The 24,710-nt window shown below is 36.9% G+C and overlaps 2 protein-coding genes across 9 annotated transcripts; one reads left to right on the top strand and one right to left on the bottom strand.

Annotated features, from left to right (window-relative positions):
* Positions 1-398: 398 nt before the first annotated feature.
* Positions 399-6,591, top strand: si:ch211-222n4.2 (uncharacterized protein LOC101885505 homolog). 3 transcript variants are annotated; one of them, XM_051092564.1, is made up of 7 exons: positions 399-821; positions 3,887-3,934; positions 4,035-4,152; positions 4,232-4,442; positions 4,512-4,612; positions 4,913-4,969; positions 6,444-6,591. In XM_051092564.1, exons 1-7 carry the CDS (start codon positions 707-709, stop codon positions 6,574-6,576), a joined length of 783 nt encoding a protein of 260 aa, XP_050948521.1. In that variant the 5' UTR covers positions 399-706; the 3' UTR covers positions 6,577-6,591. The 3 variants fall into 3 exon arrangements, with proteins under 3 accessions (XP_050948521.1, XP_050948522.1, XP_050948523.1); XM_051092565.1 differs by lacking the exon at positions 399-821 and adding an exon at positions 1,381-1,545; XM_051092566.1 differs by lacking the exon at positions 399-821 and adding an exon at positions 1,576-1,633.
* Positions 1,925-20,486, bottom strand: med15 (mediator complex subunit 15). Of its 6 annotated transcripts, XR_007825043.1 has the most exons (19): positions 20,334-20,486; positions 19,130-19,217; positions 18,976-19,027; positions 18,834-18,857; positions 18,568-18,735; positions 18,243-18,478; positions 15,480-15,980; positions 15,184-15,318; positions 10,941-11,048; positions 10,368-10,489; positions 10,158-10,291; positions 9,655-9,789; positions 9,488-9,551; positions 9,337-9,403; positions 9,087-9,247; positions 7,533-7,699; positions 7,064-7,162; positions 4,226-6,927; positions 1,925-4,125 (listed from the first exon to the last, which is right to left on the bottom strand). XR_007825043.1 is itself a non-coding variant. In XM_051092556.1 (18 exons), the coding sequence occupies exons 1-18, from the start codon at positions 20,399-20,401 to the stop codon at positions 6,791-6,793; spliced, it is 2,463 nt and encodes an 820-aa protein (XP_050948513.1). In that variant the 5' UTR covers positions 20,402-20,486; the 3' UTR covers positions 6,343-6,790. The 6 variants fall into 6 exon arrangements, 5 of the variants coding, with proteins under 5 accessions (XP_050948513.1, XP_050948514.1, XP_050948515.1 ...); XM_051092556.1 differs by lacking the exon at positions 1,925-4,125 and having other exon boundaries at positions 6,343-6,927; positions 10,368-10,486; XM_051092557.1 differs by lacking the exon at positions 1,925-4,125 and having other exon boundaries at positions 6,343-6,927; positions 18,243-18,475.
* Positions 20,487-24,710: the final 4,224 nt, after the last annotated feature.

The following is a 24,710-nucleotide window of genomic DNA, read 5'->3' as shown; positions in this document are numbered from 1 at the left end:
ATGTATTATCTTAATTATGAGCACAATGGTTTGTAATGCAAAAAGTTTTACTGTACTGTATGTTGTTATTCTTCTCCTCATTTCCCTAACCGGAAGTCTTACCCATACAGGGTTGCCAGGTTTTCACACCAGAACCGATCAATTGCTACTCAAAACTAGCTTAATCACTTCGAGTGGGGTCCCCCATTAAAAATCGCTTCCGGGGTAATTAAAAAATACGTTTTAGCCGGGCTTCCGCTGGCAAATTTACATTTCAGGGGCAAAATATGGTTAATATGACCCCGACATCAAAACTACCCACGGCAATAGCGTAAAAATAGCCAAATTCTGCGTTAAAACCGCGGACTTGGCAACACTGGACCTATAGCATTTCTTAGCGTTTTACGAAAAAGGTGAACATGATCTCCAGGTAATTCTACACTAATTTAAGTATTGAATTGACTTGGTTAATTCTGTTACATTTCAGCAGCATTAGAGGAAGTAGTTCTGTTACCATAGCAGCCACTACAGTATTTAAAGTTCCTGTGGGAGAGGAGGAGTGTACAGTCTTTGAAAACAAATAAGAGAGCCTTTAAAACATGTAAAGGCTGGTGTTTAGATAAAACTTGAGTTATGACGCAACGTAGCAGTGAAACGTCATCCGCGTGAGTAGACGCATGTGACGTAGTATCAGTGCGGGAATCCAGGGAACTTGTTTCACAGCGAAATGGATGTGCGCGTCGCTTCACTGCAGAGAAATATTGACTTCTTACAAAAGCAGCACAAAGAAACTTTGGAGAAATTACACGGGGAAATAGATATTTTAAAGCGGGAAAATAAAGGTACATTTATGATACATTTCCTTACATGTTACAGAAATAATGTTTGGGCCTTTAAATGAACGATACTGATAGGACAACTATAGTTTGCCTTTATTATATATAATTTTCTTATGTTTTATATATAGTATTTGTCCTTGCACCTACAACAAACTTTGTCATTCATATTATATTTGACGTAATTTCATGAAAATATGACTAGGTTAATTAATAATGTCGCCTGTTTTGCTGTTATATTGTCTCTGCTTGCCTAAATGTATCATTTAAAAGCATATTTCAGCCCATTTCGTCTTTTACTCACAGTTATGTGGTTAAAACCCTGTAGCATTTTCTTTATTTTTGAAATGTTGGGCGGAATGACAGCGTTAGTCTCCATTCACTTTCACTGTAAGAAAAATTGCAATGAAAGTGAATAGAGACCGAGGCTGTAATTATCTCTTTTTTTCTGCGCATAAAAGACATGCGGGTTCGGAGACCTAAACCTAAAAAAGGTTGAGTAAATGATGACAGAATGTGCTTTTTCAGGTTTAATGAGGATGGACACTTGCTGTCAGGTGTATCAGAGCTGATAGTCTAGTACAGGTTGCCTGGTGACGTCGAGTTGCTGAATGAGGAAAATGAAAGACTGGCGTTTGCAGCCTCTGTGGGTGGCAAAGTCTCGGTTTACACAGACAAACGTGTCGGTGTTTTGTTTCTGACTGTCAAAAGGAGATTTGTTTGATCAGAGGTAAAGGTATTTTACTTACAACAACGTGGAAGAAATATACCAGAATTACAGTTTTGCTGATGGTAGCTAATAGGCAATACCGGGGCAGGTTAGTTGTCAAAAATGCGATATTAGAGTCAGTTGAGTTTTAGCTCTTGGGTAAACAATGGAACACAACTATGGATAAATGTCAGGTTGGGTTAAATTGTCAAAAGTTTAATCAGTTCTTACTTTATACCGTTTGACAAAACAGTAGTTTGATATTTAGTTGAACATTTTCAGTTTCATGATTTTTTATATAACGTTACTTGTTTCACTGTTTTTTTTTAAACATATTCTGATTGTAACAACTTATCCCAGATAACGGGGCACATTGTCACAAAAAGTAGAAAGTGGAAAATAAATCAAAATCAAATCAAATCACCTTTATTTATATACCGCCTTTAACAATACAGAATTGTGACAAGGCGGCTGTACAGTATTAAATAGGAAATAGTACATCAACAATGCAATAGGCAACGGTAAACACTCAATTTTCAGATAAAGGTAGTTAATCAAATACAACAAAATAAAACACAATATTGTGTGAAGATAAAGTGAAGATAAAGTGTCCCCAACTAAGCAAGCCAGAGGCGACAGCGGCAAGGAACCAAAACTCCATCGGTGACAAATGGAGAAAAAACCTTGGGAGAAACCAGGCTCAGTGGCCAGACACAGAGGACTCGCCAGGTCCCGTGGTCCTGTGCCGACAGCCGTCTAGGTGACGAGGTCTTCACTGGGGATCCGTCTCTGGGGCTCATCTAGTCGATGTGGTCTCCGCTGACATTCAGTGCTGTAGAGGTCGTCTCTAAGTGCTGATCCACCGTCTGGGCTGGGTACGGACTGGATCCAGAGGACTGCAATGACCATCTGATCTGGATACGGACTGGATCTGGTGGTTAAGGTGACCTTGGAATAAGAAAGAAACAGACTAATATTAGCGTAGATGCCATTCTTCTGACGATGCACTGAGTACATCGGGTGTTATGGGAAGTGTTCCCGGTTCTGGCTGACCTAATTAGTGCAGCCTAACAATCCTTTAACGGATTTGAATAATAGAAATGTGTTTATGTGTTATGTGTAAGCAAGGTTAAAGAGATGGGTCTTTAATCTAGATTTAAACTGACAGAGTGTGTCTGCGTCCCGAACAGTGTTGGGTAGGTTGTTCCAAAGTTTGGGTGCTAAATAAGAAAATGATCTGCCGCCCGCGGTTGATTTGGATATTCTAGGTATTATCAAATTGCCAGAGTTTGAGAACGCACCGGACGTGAGGGACTATAATGCGATAAGAGCTCGCTCAGGTACTGAGGAGCTAAACCATTCAGGGCTTTATAAGTAATTAGCAAGATTTTAAAATCTATACGATGTTTAATAGGGAGCCAGTGCAGTGTTGACAGAACCGGGCTAATATGATCATACTTTTTGGTTCTAGTAAGAACTCTAGCTGCTGCATTTTGGACCAGCTGGAGTTTGTTTATTAAGCGAGCAGAACAACCACCCAATAAAGCATTACAATAATCTAATCTTGAGGTCATAAACGCATGAATTAATGTTTCAGCAAAATAAGTAAGTGGAAAGAGTTTCGAAGCTATTGACTTACACCTATAGAGGGCTTGCACTTACGTCACGGTTTGGTCAGTTACACGGACGCGCGGCCATATTGGAGATACTCGGTTGTAAACAACAGCATGGATTTAAGGTTTAATGTACTACTGAATACGTTGTTCAGCTAATTTATGCTGTCTAAACCATGGAAAAAATGTGTGGAAGCTGTTAAATCATATAGAGAAAGACTTAGTAAGCAGGAAATGGCGCAATATTTGAAAAACTAAATTTAATAGGTGTAAAGATATGTACTTGCAGTATTAATTAAGATATTAGCCTAATATCTGACTGGAAATTAATAGAACAAATGATAAAAATGATAAAATCCTGGTTTAAGTCGGCCAACCACAAACACCTTGTTGCTCAGTTTTTTGCACACTTCTTTATTTGTTGTAACTTTTGGGAGTCTATACTCCAAATGTTTTTCCCAATCTGAGCGATTAGTACAGGCCAAAACATGACAATAATTGACCATTTTCAACAGCAGAGATCAGCAAAATTTGCCAGTATTGTTCGGTTCAGTGGCATTGTTTATGTTTAGTGCCACTAATATGGCAGATCGGTGACATATCATGAAAAAGCTATTCTGAGAAATATTCAACGAAGTGAAAAGTATGTCATCTAACTCTGGTCTATCAACAAAGAAACATAAATTTGATATATCATAATTAAACATCATTCTCCACTGTGTATTTGTTATGTAATTATGTGGTTACAGAGTTGCAGTATAAGCTGATAATGGAGCTTCCGAAGTCCAGCAGTAAAGGTTGAGTGACACTTGTAATCATTCTTACATCTACATCTCAACAAAACCATTGGACAGCTATATTTGTAAATACTTAACTTGCACCAAAATTCCATGACAGCATCCAGACGTAGAATCAGTAAGCACCATACAGGAAGAAACAAGTTCCAGACAGAGAGAAGGAACTATCTGGAACATACTTTGGAGGAAACCTGCTCACCACAAGCCACAGAGATCAGGTGCTTACAAGATAATAAGATATTATTATAAACAAGTAAGACGAAACATAGATTTGTAACATTCTTTTCATACCTACAGCAGTTGTGTACAATGTAGAGAAACCAGGTCAAATTCCCTCACGGCTGACAGAATAGAAGGTCCTTCAGAACCCAAAGCAGGGTTCATCACTTCTCTACAGCCTCTGATGATCCAGTGTAGTATATCTCAGGTCCCTCGAGCTCCAACCATACAGGAATGCGAGGTCATCATACGCCAGCTGTACAATGCCAACAGCCTGCAGTCCCAGGAGGTGAGATCATATATTTCTTAATGTCTCTCAACATATTATAAAATTACAATTTTTAATTTCTCCTCTCAGATCCTGCGTGTGAAAGCGGTTCTCAAAGACATTGTATTCAACAAGAAAATAACTGCAGAGAATTACATTTTGACCAAGGCTTTTCTTGCCGATGGTAAAAGGTAATTTCATTTTCGCATCTCAATCCAAAATCAAAGGAACGTAAGAAATTACTTTCCATTAAAGGTTTTAAGTATTACTGTAAACATAAATATAATTTTGTACAATTATTTACTTAAAATCACAAACTCACACACACTCACTCAAAAACACGATACACATACTTTGAAGTGTATCTCTTACATTATAGTAAAAAGATTATGAGAATGATGTCACATAAAAGTTTGAGCAAATATGACATTTTCTTGTTTTCCGAGATACATCCAGATGACCTCTAACCCTTTACCTTCATTTTTTGGCAGAGCTGACAATTCAGACACATTTCCTCAGCTTTCTCTCCAAACACTGCCTAAAGGACTGTAAGTCATTTCTTGTAAATATCTGTATATGACATGTACAGTGGAGATCAAATGTAGAGAACAACCTATAATTTCCGAAATTTCAAGGTCAATTCTTAGTCATATTTGAACTTATCCTAACAGGAGTAGCAGGGCAGTTTATTAAGCATATTTTAGAAGCACAGTATAAAAATTAAATGAGATATCTTAAGATTTCTGATCAAAATTAGAGAACAATTTCAGATACCTCCAGGTTATTGGTGTTAATCTGGCACCTAGTACTCATTTCCTTAATTATATGACAAACCCTATTTAACTGGCAGCAGTCCTCCAATTTTCACTGAGATTGCAAGATGGTGGGCTGCTCTAAGGTGACTGAAACCCTGCAAAAGCAAGTTGTCTAGATGAAGGCCAAAGGGATGACACTTTCAGCTGATGCAAGAGAAGTTGGTCATTCCAAAGCTGTGATTTCTCGAATACTGCAGATTTACAATGACACTAATTCATTCAAGAATTCAGCATGTTTAAGAAAAGTCAGACTGAAAGTACACTCTGCAGTGACCAAAACTCTCATCAATCATAAAGAATCAAAAAGCTAAGCTCACCTTTTTCTGAGAAGCATGTTGTGTGTAGAGAGGAGAACTGGTCCAAAGTTCATTTTAGTGATGAGAGCAAGTTTAATTTACTTGGATCTGATGGGAAACATTTGGTTCGGGGTCAAACTGAGTAAAAACTGAAGCCCAAGTGCGTAAAGAAGTCAAAGGTGAAGGAGGAAGTGTCATGGATTGAGGGATGTTTTCTGCAGCAGGAGTTGGGACTTTTATACAGCTATAAAGCAGTGTGAATGCAAATGTTTTATCAGAAGCTCCTTCAGCAACATGCGGTTCCTTACCTGCAAGTACCTCCCAATCAGCCTGCAATTTTCATGCAAGAAAATGCCCCCGTCACACATCAAAATGGGTAAAGCAATTCCTTGAATCCAAGAACACTGAAAACCCAAAATCCTAACATAAGCTTGACTGAAAATCTCTTGAAAAACTTTGGTGACAAAGTTATGACTACATTTACCAGACTATGGAAGAGAGTGAAAGAAGAGTGGACCAAAATCACACCAGCGCAGTCTGAGAAACTAGTGATGTCCTGCAGCCGCAGATGTCCTGAAATCATTCAAAGCAAGGGCCTCTACACTTCCAACTAATTTTCGACAGTTGTAACTCTCCAAAATTTAAGTTGTAATCTTCCTTCGTGCTACAGTGGTTACTGTTCTCTAATTTTGATTGTGTTTTCCACAAAATAAAGGTTTTTGTTGAAACACCTTGGATATTGAACAGTGGTATAGCCACAGCTAATATTCCTTCAGATTTGAGCAGTGAAGACAATATTTAAGAAAAAAATTAAGTATTTATAGATTCTTTAATTTTGTTCTCCACTGTATATATTGTTTCCCACCTGTCTGACATACACATCAATCTTTGCTTTATTACTTTTTGAACAGACCTGTGTCTCAGGCTAGTAAAGCAGAGAAGGTGATCCTCCCTGCCCTCAAACAGACCCTCAATAACATAGCAGACAGACACAGGAGGACTCAAGCTGTGCAGAGACGTCGTCTACAGAGCACTATGCGCTGACGGACCAGTCATGTGGTGACAACTTATGTGCCACACATTTCAGTTTAAATGTCTTTATTAATGAAGCAATGCGCAAACAGTTAAGGCTTTAGTGTACTGAACTAAACAAACCGATGATAATTCATGTAAATAAAAAAGACAAACAAAGTATTAATATATTGCCATCATTCCATAGAGGTGCAAGGATTATACTAGTGCTGATGGGAAAACATTTCTAAGCAGCTGAAAGGCAAGCCTGCCTCACGCTTTGAGCCCAGGTGTTCAGCAGCGCTGTCACTGAGTGCTTGTCAGGAAGCTGAAGGAGTTTAGAGGTCATGTTCTTATGCACAGTCTGCAAGAAGGGGTTGGCCTCTGAAAACAGAGAGAGGAAGGTAAGGAAGTGATGAGTTAATGTTATTTAAATTGGGAGCTTAAGAGTGTTTGCATTTTAAAAGGCAGCCTAAGATAGTATGCTGACATTTAATGCACAAATCAGGCTTAGACTCACCATACTGCTGACCGTCATCTTCCCAGTGGGGGCTCTGATCAGGGTAGTCTGCTGGAATGCTCAGCTGAAGAGGGGGGACACTGGGAAGATTTTTATCATCTAAACAAAGACAATGACAAGAGTAATTAGTCCATTTAATTTTTTTTTTACATATCCACCTTAATTTTCCCGTAAGAGTGGACATGGCCATTTGTAAATTTTATGTGTCTGGCTTCCGGTCTCATCTGCGTCCAGCTGTTTTTACCTGTACAAAACGGCTAATTTTGCTGTTTGATATTGGAAATTGCTGTATCTTACCATGTTATTGTAATGTATTATCTTAATTATGAACACTCAAACAGTGCAAACAGTTTTACCGTTTACTGCACATCGTTGTTCTTCTCGTTATTTCCTTATAACGGCTAATGAATTAAAGTCTCGCCCATAGGCTTACTTCCGTGCATACAGTGGACACGGGGTTTGAACTGACCTAGTTTACATATGAGATGCACCGTTCCATTGTTGCTGCAAAAGGACGGGTCCAGATTGACCAAGAATTTGGAGTTGAGCCGAGCCACCTCCCCTTGAAGTATGTTAGGGATGGTCTGGCGCTCGTCGTCCTCCAGCTTCCGTTTACGGGAAGGAATTGAAGGGCCCCTGGAATAAAAGAATATGTATTTTAATGTTTAAATTTAGGAGTTAAGGCTAGGTGGTATATACTGTACATTGTTTTTCCATTTTTAAACTCAATATATATTGTAAAAAGCTAAATGGGATTATTAAAAAAGCTTTAACATGTATAACATGGCTACGTAATATAAAATGACTACTATGTTGCTGTACTCCATTACTACTATTGTGATATTTATAATAGATATCATTCAAAAGTATTTGGTCATGAAGATTTTTTTATTACTGTCATTCAGCAATGACACATTTTATCAAGTGTCAGTAAAGACATTTACAATGTTACAAAAGGCTCAAAAAGCTCTCAGATTATCAAAAATATATTAATTTGTGTTCCCAAGATGAACAAAGGTCTTACGGGTTTGGAACGACATGAAGGTGAGTAATTGATGACAGAGTTGTAATTTTTGGATCAACTATCCCTTTAAGGAAGATAACTGATTTAAAGGAGAAGTTCACTTCCAGAACAACAATTTACAGATAATTTACTCACCCCTCTTGTCATTCAAGATGTTCATGTCTGTCTTTCCTCAGACGATAAGAAACTTGAGGAAAACATTTCATGAATCATCTCCATATAGTGGACTTCAATGGTGCCCCCAAAATTGAACTTCCAAAATGTAGCTTTAAATGGCTCTAAACGACCCCGGCCAAGGAAGAATGGTCTTATCTAGCAAAGCGATCAAACATTTTCGAAACAAACTGACAAAATTTATATACTTTTTAACCTCAAATGCTCGTCTTGTCTAGGTCTGCGTGTTTTTTCCGGTTCAATACAGTTATGGTATGTCAAAAAATTCCCATCTCATTTTCTCCCCCAACTTCAAAATCGCCCTACATCGCTGCAGAAGTACCGACCCAGTGTTTACAAAGTGAAAATGTAAAGAAGATCAGACGCCCTTTACAAAAAAAGATAAACCAGTGATGTAGGACGATTTTGAAGTTGAAGAAGAAAATGAGATGGGATTTTTGACATACCCTAACTGTATTGACCCGGATTACACAGACTACGCATGTGCATCGCACAGAATAGACGAGCATTTGAGGTTAAAAAGTATACAAATTGTCCAATTGTTTTGAAAATTACCAATTGACACTTCGTCCTCAGCTGGGATTGTTTAGAGCCATTTAAAGCTGCATTTTGGAAGTTCAAACTTAGAGGCAAAATTGAAGTCCACTATGTGGGGATAATTCCTGAAATGTTTTCCTTAAGAAACAATTTCTTTACGACTGAAGAAAGACAGACATGAACATCTTGGATGACAAAGGGTTAAGTAAATCTTTAAATTTTTGTTTTGGAAGTGAATTTCTCCTTCAAATGAGAGAAAATGTATATATTTTCAGCTGTCAGTCTTACGTGATTGGGGGTCCATGAATTGCTGTCATAGCAGGAGCAAACGTGCGGTAGAGTGAATGGTTGAAAACCGGTGAGCGGATGTTGGCCAAGACAGCGTCCAGCAGCGGCTGGCACAGGTACTGCTTTTTGGTACAGGGCACTGGAGGAGGGGGAGGAGTCGGCTGCAAACCAAAGTCATACGTTATTGTAGAAATTGGATGAAGAATACAACTTAAGTTTGACTCTAAATCTTGAAATGAAAGTTACTTACCACTGCCATGTCATTCTTTAGTTTCTCCAAAGCTATTTCACACTTCTGTAGTGTTTTAAGTGGGCATCTAGTGAAAGAGCAATAACACAAACTTAATCACAAGACAAAGATCCAACACAGGAGATGATATTCAACATGTCTGGTTTCTTACCTTGTGTTGGGATCAGTCAAAATGTTGAGCAAACTTTTCATTTTGCTCAAATCCTTCTTCCTATCTGTAAAGACCAAACATAGACTATGAACTTTAATATCAGGTGGAGGGAAAAATAAATAAATAAATAAATAAATCAGCATCAACAGAGAAGTCGTCTCCAGTACCTTCATTTTTGTCTATTTTGTTAATCATTCTGCGCAGCGGCTCAATGTATTTTGACAGCTGCTTCAGTTTGTCCATGTAAAGCTGGTCCTCAGATTGTGAGGCCCCCGCTGGGCTCATGACAGAGCTTGGATTGCCTGCAATCCAAAAAATAAATAAATCAAATCATTATGGTTGCAACTAAATTAAAATTCTGTATCAACAATCTTTTTTTTGTAGCAAAAATATATATTTACAAATGTAGATGTAAGCAAAATCTTAATAGGTCAATATAACCCTTCTGATTGAATTATATATTACTGTTTCAGTAGTCAAATTTGGGGAGAGGACAAATATTCCAAAACTTTCTGAATTAACTGCACAATTACTATAAATGTGTACCGTGGATATTATACAATTTGCATACATACAAAGGCGTTCCCAACTCTAACATTGGTACAATTCTGTAGAATTGCCCATATACATAGATTGAAAAGAGTTCTGAGTATAGAAAGCTGTTCTGTACCTGGTGTATTGAGAGGTCCAGGTGAAGGTACCTGGAGGGGGTAATTCTGGGGGGTGCGTGCAGATGCAGGACTCTGGGAAGGCTGAGGAGAGGGACTGGGTTGGAAACCTCCTGGAGAAGGGGTCGGACCAGAGCTAGAGCGAAAAAGGTTAAATTAACCCTTTGTAGTTACATCAATAGTTGTAGAAAAACTAAGCTATTTCACTGTACCTCACAGAGTTGGGCTGAGAGGAAGGAGCCTGGGGGGACGGTTGAGGCTGGGGAGGAGGTGGCATCGACTGGGGCGTCTGCACCTGAACTGGGGAGGGTGATGACATCATCTGCTGACCCTGCTGAAGAGAGAGAAAAAATGAAAATGCGTTCAAAGTAACCACGTGAGTGGAGGAAAGCTGGCACTGCATTGTTGAAGCCAGTTACCTAGAGATAACAGACATACGGTCAAGATCAGCTTGCTTTCACTGTACAGCACCAGTAGATGGCGCTATATAACCAGTAGATGTTTGCTTCCTATTAGCTTTCCTAGCAAGTCACATTAAAAGAATCACAAAATCCAGTCTACTTACCTGTGCCACACATTTTTCATTTCAATTTTTTACGCTGCCTGGGTCATTCCTGACTAAATGTTTCTGATTGTCAAACTACTTTGGGGTGGGAGTGGTGGGGGGTAAAGAGAGGCAGATGAGTGTGGATTATGGACAGCCTTCGCTCTAGTGTAAGGCCACAGACGTACGGACCCACTGGGTTGCAGCGCTGAGACCCAGCACTCAGCCCTGCGGTAAATACCTGTGGCATTTGCTGTCCTCCAATGGCAACAGGGTTTTGAGGAATGGCAGAGTTCGGGGTGGCGCGGGGCAACCGGGGTGGAATTTGCATCCCAGGACGGGGCATCATCTTTGAGGAGGACAGAGGGGACAACAGACATGTCACAAGCAAAACAATAAATGCAGTGCATCAGCGGACATGAGGAAGCACATGCAAGAATGCAAACAGAAATAGATTCGACAAGTCTGCAAGCACAGATGCACATACAATCACATTCAATTATGCAAAACAAGGCTCTTCAAAAATAAAAAAGATGTGGCAGTACAGTGAGCTTCCTCTTGTTCCTCTCAAGCATGTAAAAGAATATCCTGGGTTCAAAACAAGTTAAGCACAACAGCAACTTATGCACAAGTAAATGGGGGTAGTTAAAGGGATCGTTCACCTCAAAAATTAAAATTCTGTCATTACTTACCCTCATGTCATTCCAAATGTGTAAGACCATCGTTCATCTTCAGACAAATAAAGATATTTTTGATGAAATCCAAGAGCTTTCTGACCCTGCATAGACAGCAATGCAACTGACACGCTCAAGGCCCAGAAAAGTAGTAAGGACATTTAAATAGTCCATGTGACATCAGTGGTTCAACTGTAATTTTATAAAGCTACAGAAATACGTCTTGTGCGCAAAGGAAACAAAAGTATTCAGAATTTCTTCACACTCGTGAACAATAATTGTTGATAAAACAGCATTTTACTGCCAAGGTTCCAAAAAAAAAAACATTTAAGTATTCAAAATCTTAGATGTTTACTAAGATCCTTCTATTATCTATTGAAACAAATGTCTCATTGTAATCAAAAAGACGACTGATTCACATGAATACAGCGATCTGTCCCGCCACATTAAAGAGCGTCAAAAACAAAAAACATTGCGAGACACATTGTCTGTATTTCGCTATAAAACTGACAGAAGCTGAGACTTTTTTTATGATCTATACTGAAAGTACCAAAAGCACAAAGCTTATTGCTATTACTGGGTGGCTGGCGCACTACAAATAGGCCTAACAAATGCGATCGAACTTACTTCAAGCATACTGTCCCTGTGAGTATAACACATGGTATGATTTCTGCTAATAATCCTACAAATTTTCAAATAAATTCCGGTGGCCTAGCAACTTTTTCAGGTGCTCCCAATTCGGGCCATTTGTACACGCAGTCGATATTCTCAAAATATAATAACTTATAACTTTAATTGCTACAATTTAATTCTCAAAACATTCCGACTTTATTCTCGAAACACTGACTTTAATCTTAAAACATTACAACTTTAATCTCATCGTTTTAGAATTTTGAAATGTTTTATAGTGGCACAAAACGATGCCGTCGTTTAAGACTGACAGGGAAAAGAAAAAACCTGTTGAATAAAGTCATTATTTTTGTTTTGTTTGTGCACAAAAAGTACTCTTGTCACTTCATAAAATTATGGTTGAACCACTGATGTCACATGGACTATTTTAACGATGTCTTTACTACCTTTCTGGGCCTTGAACATGTCAGTCTGTTGCTGTCTATGTAGGGTCAGGAGGTTCCAAAGATGAACAAAGGTCTTAGGGGTTTGGAACGACATGAGGGTGAGTAATTAATGACAGAATTTTCATTGTTGTGTGACCTATCCCTTTAACTTAGTGTGAAAAAAAGTCACTTAAGTAAAGTTACACCTAAAATGGCTATAAAAAGGACATAATAATACAGAAGTTTTAACAAAATAATTAAATGCTTTTACAAAATTATAGGTTTAACATTTTAAATCCTGCAAAAAAAAAAATGGCTCGTTTACTTTTGCTGTAAAAGGCTCACGGTAACTTTTTTTTGGTTGTAGCCAAAATAATGCAGACTGAGCTTAAATTGTATTGAAACTGGAATGTTCCTTTAACAACATTGGTTGTCAAGACAAGGCAAGCCACAGGCCAATGGATTTCATGCTGTCCTTTCATGTACCAGAACCATGCAAGGCAAGAAAAGATGCAATGGGTTGTTCTGCATCTCCAACAAGCCTTTTGACTGAAAATTAAAGCTGTAGTTGAGCTTGCCATCTACTAATGGCTTTCGAAGGGGTCGAACAACACATGGATGCTATCAATACCTTCCTTCAAATACATTCAGGAAATCATTCAATGGCCCGAAGGACAATATTAGATTATGTTACCAATCATTGCGAATTTACACAGCTAACCTAGAAAAGAAATGCATTTCTTGTCAGCTGCATGCAGAAAGTGCTTGTGGATTCAAAATAGCAAGCATGCAGTCAGGCTGTTAGCTGCACATACACGCATAATGCAAATGAGATTAAAAACTAACACTCCTACTCAAACTTAAACTGACTGCTCTGTTGGATTTCACCGCTCTGCTATATAGAGATTTCCATCTCTGGATTTTGTATAAACTATGGCCACATATACGGGACAAGGTGAATGAAAGCAACATGAAGCAAATGTTATCATCCGCCGAATGCTCACAGATGGGAGGGTCACCCTTGAGGGAAAGATCTGACTAAATGTATTTGAGAAAGTAAGAAAGGCAGCTAGTTTAGCTGATATATAGATAAAATGAACTTTATATATACCTGCTAATGACAAGCGCTAATATAGCAGAAAAAGCCTCCAGAATGCATTTGTAGCAGGAAGTGTTGGAGGTTTATTAAGTAAGATTAGCTGTGGAACTAACTACGCTTTCAGCAGTGAATTTTTTTTTTTTTTGTATTAGAATCAGTACCTGTATACCTAAATTTAAAAACACACATATACACACAAACACACATACAAATATATGGGTCTAAGATGAGACATCCGATTTGATGTCCACATCAAATTAAACTTGCAAAAATAATTTTATATACATAGACAACATTAAAAGAATAAGAGAAACATTATCGTTCTTAATTTCTAAATGACTGAAAACTTCTTGCTGAACAATAGGTAAAACCTAGTGGTTTGAAAGGTGTTGGAAAAATTGGTAAAGAAATAAAATTACAACTCATTAGTTTTTGAGGGCTGCACTGTGATCCTTAAATAGAGTATTTTAAAGTCATCTAATGATTCCCTAATTATGTCTAACTTATTGGTGTATGAACTATTGTTACATTTTAGTGGGTGTCTTATGTACACTGCCATTTAAAAGTTTGGAATCGGTAAGATTTTTAATGTTTAAAAAAATCCAATTTAAAAATTCTTTTCTGCTCATCAAGGCTCCATTTATTTGATTAAAAATACAGAAATATTGTGAAATATTTTTGCAATTTAAAATAGTGGTTTTCTATTTTAATATACTTTAAAATAGAATTTATTCCTGATGCAAAGCTGAATTTTCAGAATCATTACTCCAGTCTTCACTGTCACATGATCCTTCAGAAAGGACAGCCAATTCTTTCTTTCTTTCTTTCGTTTGAAAGAAATTAATACTTTTATTCAGCAAGTATGTGTTAAAGTGATAAAAACTGATAGCGAAGACTTACATTGTTAGAAAAGATTTCTATTTTGAATAAGTGCTGTTCTTTTTAACGTTTTATTCATCAAAGAATGCTGAAAAAGTATTACATGATAATAAATGAGCATTTTAGAATGATTTCTGAAGGATCGTGTGACACTGAAGACAGGGGTAATGGTTGAAGAAAATTCACAGAAATAAACTGATTTTAAAATATATTAAAATAAATTTTTGGGGGGATTATTTTTTGATCAAATAAATGGAACTTTTTGAGCCTAAGAGACTTATTATCTTATTAATCCATTACTAAAACATTAAAAATCTTACTAATCCCAAACTTTTGAATAGCAGTGTAAATCATAATAAAAATGTAGAATAGTCATTAAACAGATTAAACAAAATTAAAAAGAAAACATTCTAATTCACTGAAAAATGTTTAAAAAATAAAAAAGGAATAAAGATATGTTCCACATAGTTTTGATGCCTGAAAATCCCTTTTTGTCTGACCCATATTTTATGTATATATATATATATATATATATATATAGACCAGAGAATGAGGTTCATTGCTGTGGCCAAAAACTAAATCTCTGTTGATAAAATATTGATGTACAATCCTTCTGTTGTTATTAGGACATGTGCATTTCACTACAACCCACCACCAGGCAAGGAATAAACAGTTTTGACATCCAAAAGAAATTCAAGTGTTGATTTTGGTAGCATGCAATCACTCCACGCTCAGTCTCTGATTTCAATCCTCACCGCAACTTGCAATTGGGCTTACCTGGCCAGCAACTGCGCCGAGCTGGTTTGCCTGCTGGACTTGTTGAACCTGCTGCTGCTGTTGTTGTTGCTGCTGCTGTTGTTGTTGTTGTTGTTGTTGTTGCTGTTGCTGCTGCTGCTGCTGCATTACTCTCGCCTGCTTGTATAAACACCAGCAAACAGGAAGGTGTATAAGACATTAAAACAAAAAGGTCTCATGTGAACACTTACAATCCCATCAACCAAGACATTGTCAGTAATAGGTTATTATGCATTTTGCATTGTGATTGCATTCTGTTATGGCAGCAGATGCTTCACCTGCATTGCCTGCTGAATCTTCAGATGCTGCTGCTGTTGTGGGGTGAGTGAGCTGAGCTGAGGCTGATGCTGTCCAGGAGCCATTTGTGCTAATGACTGGGGCACCATGACTTGCTGCTGCTGTGAGTGAGGGGGCATCTGCCCTGCCACTCCCTGAGCCTGTACCTGGGCTTGACCTTGAGCTTGGACCTGGGCTTGAAGCTGCTGTTGCTGCTGCAGTTGGGCCTGGGCCTGGGCCTGCGCCTGTGCTTGGGCTTGAGCTTGAGCTTGAGCCTGTGCTTGAGCCTGAGCCTGAGCCTGGGCCTGAGCTTGAGCTTGAGCTTGGGCCTGAGCTTGGGCCTGAGCCTGGGCCTGAGCCTGGGCCTGAGCCTGGGCCTGAGCCTGTGCATGGACCTGCTGTTGGTGCAGTTGCTGCTGCTGCTGCTGTTGTTGTTGGTGGTGTTGTTGTTGCAGCTGCTGCATTTGTACCAACTGCTGCTGCTGCAGTCTTGTTTGATGCAACTGGAGTCAAAATCATTTAAAAAAATAAATAAATAAATAATCAGTGAGAAATGAGACATCACCAAAGGAACTAGGGCTGGGTATTGATACAGATAACATTAGTCCCTTTGATTTCAATTCACAAATTCACAATTTGAATCCAATATTTCTAATAATACTGTAAACTATATACAGGGAATAGTGTAATTTGGTACAATACTGTAATTTTAAATCAGTGGGGTATATGTTGAACTTCCTGTTTTACAGAATATGGAATTTTGTTGTGCATAACCCCTATTGCAATTTAGCTGTATAAAAAACATTTAAACTGCATACAACTTTTTCTTAACCAGCCAGTAATGTAATTTATTTAAAATACATATAAGTTTATTGTTTTATCGTTAAAAAGTTGTTTGACAAATTTAAATGTTTTTATACAGAAAAACTCTGATTACTGGCAGGTTTGCTACAAAAAATATTTAGTGAAGTTCTGTTCGCTCATCAACAGAAAACAGCATAGATGATTCATCTGAAAATGTATTTATCAAAATTGAGATCAATATAAACTCTTTAATCGATATTGATTATCGATATCCCCTCCCAAAAGAGGGGAAATCATCAGTAATTAATGATTACATTTTTTTATTTAATCAAAAAAAAAAAAATGTAAGTATGGTTACAGAAGACTTGGAATAAGTTGTACAATTATTAAAAATAAAAACAGAATTTTCTGTTTAACCCTTTAATTAAAAACGCACTCATGCAGTATTTAATCAATCATCACCACTATTTAAAGGGATAGTTGACACAAAAATGAAAATTCTGTCAATAATTACTCACCCTCATGTTGTTCCAAACCTGTAAGACAAATTTGAATATTTTTGATTGAGATCCCAGAGCTTTTTGACCCTGCATAGACAGCAACACAACTACCGCGTTCAAGGCCCAGAAGGGTAGTAAGGACTTGACTAAAGATTTTTCTTGTTGACTAGTAGTCGTTCATTTTAAGCATTAGTCGACTATTATTTGCACATTTATTAATAAACAATATAAATTACAATAAAGAACCTTTAATTGCCTACATAGCTTAATAAGCGCTCAAGCGCACGCAAAAAAGTTGCCACAGCGCACCGGCAGATATAATAATTATGAATGTGTCTGGGAAAAACGGCAAGGAGACTGCATTAGTTTTAACAATTTATTGATAAACTGGTGCTTTCTTTGTTTTCGGCTTAAGAGATGAACTCAACGATACTGGCTCGTCATCTCCACAGTAGTGATGCGCCTTTATACGGATTACATAAACTGAGAATGTCTGGTTTCTATTTGAATTGGTTCATTTGAAAGTAGACATTTCACTCTCTATAGATACATTTTTCATGTCTGTAAGGCCTATACACAGAGTTTTGAAGTTTCGCGCTCAAGTTCACAGAGACCGAGACAGCAGAAAGCACATCTTGTTTGCTTTCATTATTTTACAAAAGCGCAGTGGGTTTTGTTGTTGTTGTAAGTGAACACAAATAAACGTAGAGTCTTTACTGATTCAAAAGATGTATTCATTTTATCTGTATGACCATAAATGACAATATTTAAGTGCAAGTGACCGCACCGGTGCCTCCATCTGTCATGCAGTAAGAGCACTACTATTCAGCTTCCACACTCCACACAGACACTTAAATAGCTCATATTTTTGTAGGTTAGCATTAGATTTAGTAGCCATGTAAAGTTGCTACTACAAACACCTTTCAGAAGAAAAGCAATATTTGAGGCCAATGAATAATAGGTGAGCGTTTGAATGTCCTGCCCGATGTATTATATTACCACATAGACCAGCCGTTAACGACCTGTCTGTCACGGACTGCGTGACTTTGCCACTTCCTGTGGAATTTTTTTTTCTGTGACTAAGCAACTAATAACATTTTGGTTGACCAAGCCTCTTCTCGTCAACTAACAGTTAGTCGACTATTAAGGGGCAGCCCTAGTAATGACAAATTTGGTTCAACCTTCATTTTATGAAGCTACCAGAATACACAAAAAAAATTAAACGACTTAATTTCACAATTTCTTCTCTTCTTTGTTAGTCTTTGATGCTGACGAGAAGAAATGGTTGAATAAAGTCATTATTTTTGATGTCTATGCTGAGTCAGAAAGCTCTCAAAAATATCTTGACCTGGTCTTACGGGTTTGGAACGACATGAGGGTGACTAATTAATGACAGAATTTATTTTTGGGTGAACTATCCCTTCAAGAGGAGCAAACAATAATCGTTCCATTTTCCATTACCTGGTTCTGTTGTTGCTGCTGAGTCTGCGCCTGCTGCTGTTGCTGATTTTGATGCTGCATTTGTTGATTCTGATGGTGCTGCCTTATCTGTTGTTGGAACTGCATGGCATTCTGCTGCATAGTTGCCGGCTGCTGAGCCTGCATGGCTGCCTGTTGCTGCGACTGGAACTGCTGAAACTGAATGGACTGCTGTTGTTGCTGCTGCTGCATCATCGGCATCTGCCCAGGAGCACCTGCTGAGGTTGATATTGCAATCAAGCAATGTATGGGAATTAAAAAACACACAGTCTCTCTTTAATCCACTGTCTTAATTGACTGAACTTACCAGCCTGCTGGCCTCCCGCTACTCCTTGCATGGCATGTTGACCCATTTGCATTTGCCCCATTGACCCCATAGCACCCATTTGTGCACCAGGGGGCCGTGGTCCTATGCCAATAACTCCAGGACCACCTCCACCTACTCCTGGTAAATTCTGCAGGGCATTCATAGGGTCTAAAAATAAACAGTAACACCATGAAATGTGGCAGAAAATGAATTCTTACAGTTTAATAGTAGACATAAGAAGATTATAAATAGCTCTTTAAATTTACCAGGCCCACCTTGTGACTTTTTATCTGCAATGAAAAAGAAACTGATCAATACACTGTACACTTACTAACATCACAGCAACAAGACATTATTGCTGTGATGTTATTATTTTAACAATGACAGCACAGTGAATTGGCTACTTACGAATGTCTCTGAAATGAATTATCAGTCTTGCAACTAAAGACAAATACTCCTCCTGTTAAAAAACGGATAGGTTATTTATTGCACTTTTAACAACTGCATTCTAACAAATCTGTTCTGTTGGACTGTAGGGTGCACATTTAAAAGTAATACTTACTCTGGTCTTTGCCTTCATAAAAACATGGCTTTCCATGTCAGTACTGGACTTTGTGTGAGCAGTTCCTGCTTTTCTCATGGCTTCATCTCTGCAATATAATAAAGAAGAAGTCTGAATATTTTCATATGATGCATGAGAAACAAGAAGTGTTAACTATTGTTTACTGACTATAAATCATTATCAATCACGAACATGAGTACTATTAGAGGAACTGTTTTCCATGTATACATTACAACGAAGAATAAAACATTTTCTAGCAAAAAGATGCTAAAAATATTTTTAGAACCATTTCAATACATGTAATTCTTATCTTACACCATCCAAAGACCAAAGAATTCAAATATGTCTTTAGTTGTATTTATAAGAGTAACATTTTGCTATAAAATAATTATAAACTTATAGCTTTATTTTACCCAAAAATAAAAATTATGTCATCATTTACTCAACAAAAGCTGTATAAGTTGTTGCAAAGCTATACACATTTCTTTCAGCTGCTGAACACAAAAGAAAAGATTTTGAAGAATGTTAGTAACCAAAGTGTAGCCACTGACTTTCATACTACATTCTTTTGGCTACCAACATTCTTTAAAATATCTTCTTTTGTGTTTACCAAAAGAAAGAAAAATCATACAGTTTTGGAACAAGTGCAGGGTGCATAACTGATGACAGAACATACAGTATTTTGGGTGAACTATCCTGTCTGTTTCTAATCACCAAAAACAAAGTCCATTAAAGTCCATTCAAAACACTGTAATAAAGCGCTCTAAGTAGGTAATGGTTAGTTAAAAGCAAAATGAGCATTTGGGTGACTGTTAGAAGAGCTTATTATGACCCTTAAGTAAAAAAAAAAGAGGTTGTTTTCTTTTGCCCCCTCTGTTAAACAATATTTGTATCTACAGACTTCGCATGTTTATATTTGGACTAACGTTAATATTTAATGAGGCTAACTTTATTTTAGCTAGCCGCGTAGCTAAACACGCTCAAAACAACCTCAAAAAATGCCATCTTACTTAATGAACATAATACCGTGATATTATTTATAAATAGACATACAGTCTATCATTAGAGATTTCGACTGTGTTTAACAGACGTGCTGATAACATGTCCGAGCATCCGCTAGTTAGCAGCTAACTAGCTAGCTGCACTCTGTTATGTCCAGAATGCGCTAATATATAATATACAAAACAAATATGTGTATACTCACATTTGAGCCACTACTTTCTGTCGAAAGGCTGAACTCCTCCAATCACTATCAGGACCGTTGACCTCCATAACTGATAATGCCAAACAACGTTAAACAAGCTGTTTCTAGTTTGAGCTAGCGATGTCTGATTCGTGAATGGATCACTTTACTGAGTCGAATCTCTTCAATGAATCAGTTGAAGCCGCTCACAAAACGAGCGTCGGAACGATCTGTAGAATTGAATTGGTTGGAGTGATTCTTGAGTCAATTCATAAAATGGTAGAGATATTACAAATAAAACTGGAAATATATATATTTTCTGCTTAATTGTTTATCAGTTTTATCTAACACAATTGTAAAAGCTGTATTTCTGTATTTTATTAAACCGTCCAAAAGCTTTTTAGGTAGAGATATAAATGAATTTAAGTCTTTGTATATTATGTAAATGCAAATTATGTAGGTTCAAAGTATCTTATTTATTGGAGCTGGCTGCAATAATGTCAACTAGTACACAATAAATGTCAACAAACCCTCTAGAAACGGTTTATGGGTGACGTGATTGCAATGGAAAGGTTCTTTGAAATGAACTGTTCAAAAGAACCGATTCGCGAAAATGGGCTCGTCTTCCTTAAACAAGTGGGCTACAACTGCTGCTAAATATGAATATAATGTTTATATTAGCTCATTAGCCATTAATTAGATTCACTGCCTATGAACAGCCGTATGTGACTAACAATAAGCTGGTTCTTTAAAGATTATATAAATAATAAACTATTAAAGATTATATATCCCTATTTTAAATCAGATTAATTCATTAATGAATCTGTGTATATAAAATATATATATATATATATACATATACATACATATATATATATATATATATTGTTTTTGTCATTTTTATTTTTTATTTTATTTTTTAATATGTAGTATTTATCATTTTGTCCGTTTTAGTTATTTTAGGAAGTTATTCTTTTAGCAAGATACACTAAATGAAAATAAGAAATGCTGGCTTGGCAACTAATAAAACAGTTTCATTTAAGAGTTTAAATTATTTCATTATATTTTATATTTTCAAGTAACAACAGTGTACTTTATGGTTTCAGTTTTAGTCTTAGTTTTCTATAACTTTGACATGAATTCAATAGTGGTACAAATTTAGTTACAAGATTACAAGTTACAAGTTACAAGTTAATCACTGAATAACTGACTTTTATTTTCATTTTCAGATATGTGTTAGCTCTTGGGGTGCGGTTATTAGGCATGGGTGACTTGTCAAATGATAAACTTCCTTCCGCATTTTTCACACACTGTTGAATGTTGGCTTCTTGCCAAGAGCCTCTGTATTTTTACTTACTGTAGTACTGTAATACTGTATTAATTCTTCTTTTGTTATTTGATGGCCATGGTCAGTCATACTCAATGTTGATGGCAGGCAATTGACCAGTCAAGTCATTGCTAACAAAATATAAGTAGCATGTCAGTTAACCCTTGTTGCATCAGGGCCTTGTAACTTTGGTTGACAACATGTACTTTAAGATTAACAAACATGTTGTGTGATAAACCACATTCATTAATCATATTCTTAACAAACTGCTGTGACTTTAACTTTAAGAGAAGTTACCAAAGTGGGTCAGTAATATTAATAACCAAAAACCTTTATTTATTTATTATTATGAGTTGTTTTTTTTTTTTTTTTTTTGTTGATTTTTTTTCATTGACATTTGTTCTTGCCTGAACAATGAACACATCTTTGTAAAGGATGTGATGTAATAAAGCAGTGTAACAGTTCACAGAGTGTGACTGATGATTCAGTATCCTCTGGTTTTAAAAGGAATTTGAGGATGCACTGAGATTCAGGGTGTGTGAAATATTCAGAAATGTGTGTGTTCATTCATGAAAAGCTAGCTTACATTTTTATAGAGCCTTAACCAGTAAGTTCACTGGTTTTAAGGCATTTTTGGCTTTGTTTGTTCTTAGACACTTTTGGCAAGCAACAGTTCATAAAAGCTTTGTGACTAGGCCTTCTGACCTACTTTTTCTACATTTGGTGTCTGTTTGTGTGAGTGTGTGTGTATGTACTTGATTAAAAGACTCTCTGTGTCCATTCAGATTAATTCTTACATTGCAGGAGTGTTAGAATGTTCCTCTTTTGATAATGTCAAACCAGTTTGTTGCACCACTGATCCAAGGAAAAATTTCGAAAACTGGAAATCCAAGACATTATGAAATAACTCTGAATCTATTAAAATTCAAGACTTCAGGTGACAGTGATGCCTGGCAATGCACCAGTTGGAGTTTCATCGAGCATTGTAACTAAAAGAACTCTTCTTTATTAAAAGAAAGAAAAGAAAATAATCCTTAAATGGCATCTGGTAAGATGATTTCAGTGCAACTGTGCGCTGAATGTAATCTTGTACCTTGCAACCTACTCAAGCAGACTGACAACTTAGGAAATGCAAAATAATAATCCATTTGTTCATAACCAGGTGTGTAAAGTTTCTGAGTAAAGGTCTGTTCACTCCATAACTGCTATATTAGCATCCACATCAACACACAATAATGTTGTTTATTCTAAATGCACAATGATTATTTTCAACCTTGTGTCTAAAACGTCTTGTTTTGTGGGTCCTTTAAGGCTTGTCAGTAATCTGCCACTTATGATTGGCTAACATCATTGCATAGGAAATCGTATCCTCACTACTGCATGTGAGTGTTTTGACAACATGTTCAAAATAAAATGATCATTTTTGTACAAAAATCATCCCATTCTGGTCGAGGCTGCTTTAAATGCAAATGAGCTCTGCTCGCCCCGCCCCTCTCTTCTCTCTGTGGAGTGACGAGCTTGTTTACTTTAGTCACATTTAGCCACGTTTAGCCACTAAACTTGCTAACTAGCACATTATTAGGAAAGGCGATCGCAAAGATTCATAAAAAAAAAAACCTTATACTCACTTCTGCTGTAAGTGAAGCTGGATCACAAATGATTTGTGCGAACATAGACGGATATATGTAGATCGGGAGGCGCATTCCATTCACAAACAAACGTAATCCACTGCATCTTCAGCAGCTCAGATGTCGGGAGTAAATGACGACCACTACATTCATTATTACATCCAGCAACACAACATCTCAATCGTTCAATTTTGTCTAACTTACATCCCTGCACTGGCATCAAAACATGGAGGTTGGACTGTTACAACTTAACTGAGGTAAGACGCTCATGTCAATCAACTATTGTGGGAGCAGCCTCTGACGGTGTGACGGCACAACACGATTTGAAAAAGGGAATATTATTTTTACAGATTAATTAAAAACCACTGCATGGATTTGTATCATTATAGGGTAGATTTGTACATACACTGCCAACACACGTTAATGTTCAAACAACATGTAAAAGTGAACTTAGAATCCAATGACCCCTTTAAGTTATGAAACTTCCAGCATGTATTAAGCATACAAAGACCTCTTTTATGTCAAAAGATCAAGGAAATTTGGTTTCTCATGTCATGATCCCTTTAAAATCTTCACACAATATCTGTCCACCGTTTTCTTCATGGCATATGGGTGAGACTTCTGGTTCATTATCAGCTATAGGGAAATAACGATAAGAATAACAATGTGCGGTAAATGGTAAAACTGTTTGCACTTCAAACCAGTATGTTCATAATTAAGATAATACATTAAAATAAAATGGTATGACACATCAATTTGCAATATCAACATAGGTGTAATTTATGTGTGGGACGGGTGGGACACCTGTCCCGGACACTTTTTGCCATGGTCGATATTATCTCCATCACTTTTTTAAAACATCTCATGGCAAATACATACCTGATGCAGATGAAACATATAGGGTACAACAGGGATAAAGGCGCCCTGGGGTAAATGGCGCCTGTGATATTATTTTCCTTTAAACCACTAAATGGCAGAAAAACATGGCATAGCACTTTCCAAAACATCTGCTTTTCAAGGTACACATGCAAATTTGCCTGATCTTTGACCTAATATTTGGTCTTTTTAAAACTGTTTAGATTAAATAGCAAATTAGAATCGCTAACATTTTTGAATATATCTTGAGACAAAGGTCTTCTTGATGATTTTCAGTTCTGTTTAAGATAATTAAAGCAACAGTTTTTAAATAACAAAAGAATAAAAAAAGGCAAAATAATTAATATGATAATTAATAGAAAGCTGACTTTTCCATTTGTTGACATGACATCATTAGATTCATATGGTAAATATCATATATTATGTTGAGTGTCCATCTTAGAGATAATCACCATGTTTAGAATAAAAAACCATCATATTTAACAACATGATATTAATCATATCATAGAATAAAATATCATTTGTTGTTACTACTGTAAATCTATATTCAGTTACTATGGGATCTCC

This window comes from Labeo rohita, chromosome 21, assembly GCF_022985175.1.
Source record: "Labeo rohita strain BAU-BD-2019 chromosome 21, IGBB_LRoh.1.0, whole genome shotgun sequence".
Classification (NCBI taxonomy): Eukaryota; Metazoa; Chordata; class Actinopteri; order Cypriniformes; family Cyprinidae; genus Labeo; species Labeo rohita.
Note: the sequence above shows the minus strand (reverse complement) of the source record. Positions and strands in the feature narration are given on the sequence as shown.

Excerpts from the sequence above, each read along its gene's own strand:
- si:ch211-222n4.2 (XM_051092564.1), top strand. The coding sequence starts at position 707 with ATGGATGTGCGCGTCGCTTCACTGCAGAGAAATATTGACTTCTTACAA. Across the intron at positions 3,935-4,034 it reads TCCGAAGTCCAGCAGTAAAG|CATCCAGACGTAGAATCAGT; the intron begins GTTGAGTGACAC and ends ATTCCATGACAG. Across the intron at positions 4,970-6,443 it reads CAAACACTGCCTAAAGGACT|ACCTGTGTCTCAGGCTAGTA; the intron begins GTAAGTCATTTC and ends CTTTTTGAACAG.
- med15 (XM_051092556.1), bottom strand. The coding sequence starts at position 20,401 with ATGGAGGTCAACGGTCCTGATAGTGATTGGAGGAGTTCAGCCTTTCGA. Across the intron at positions 18,736-18,833 it reads AAAGTCACAAGGTGGGCCTG|ACCCTATGAATGCCCTGCAG; the intron begins GTAAATTTAAAG and ends GTTTATTTTTAG. Across the intron at positions 7,163-7,532 it reads GCATCTCATATGTAAACTAG|ATGATAAAAATCTTCCCAGT; the intron begins GTCAGTTCAAAC and ends GTCTTTGTTTAG.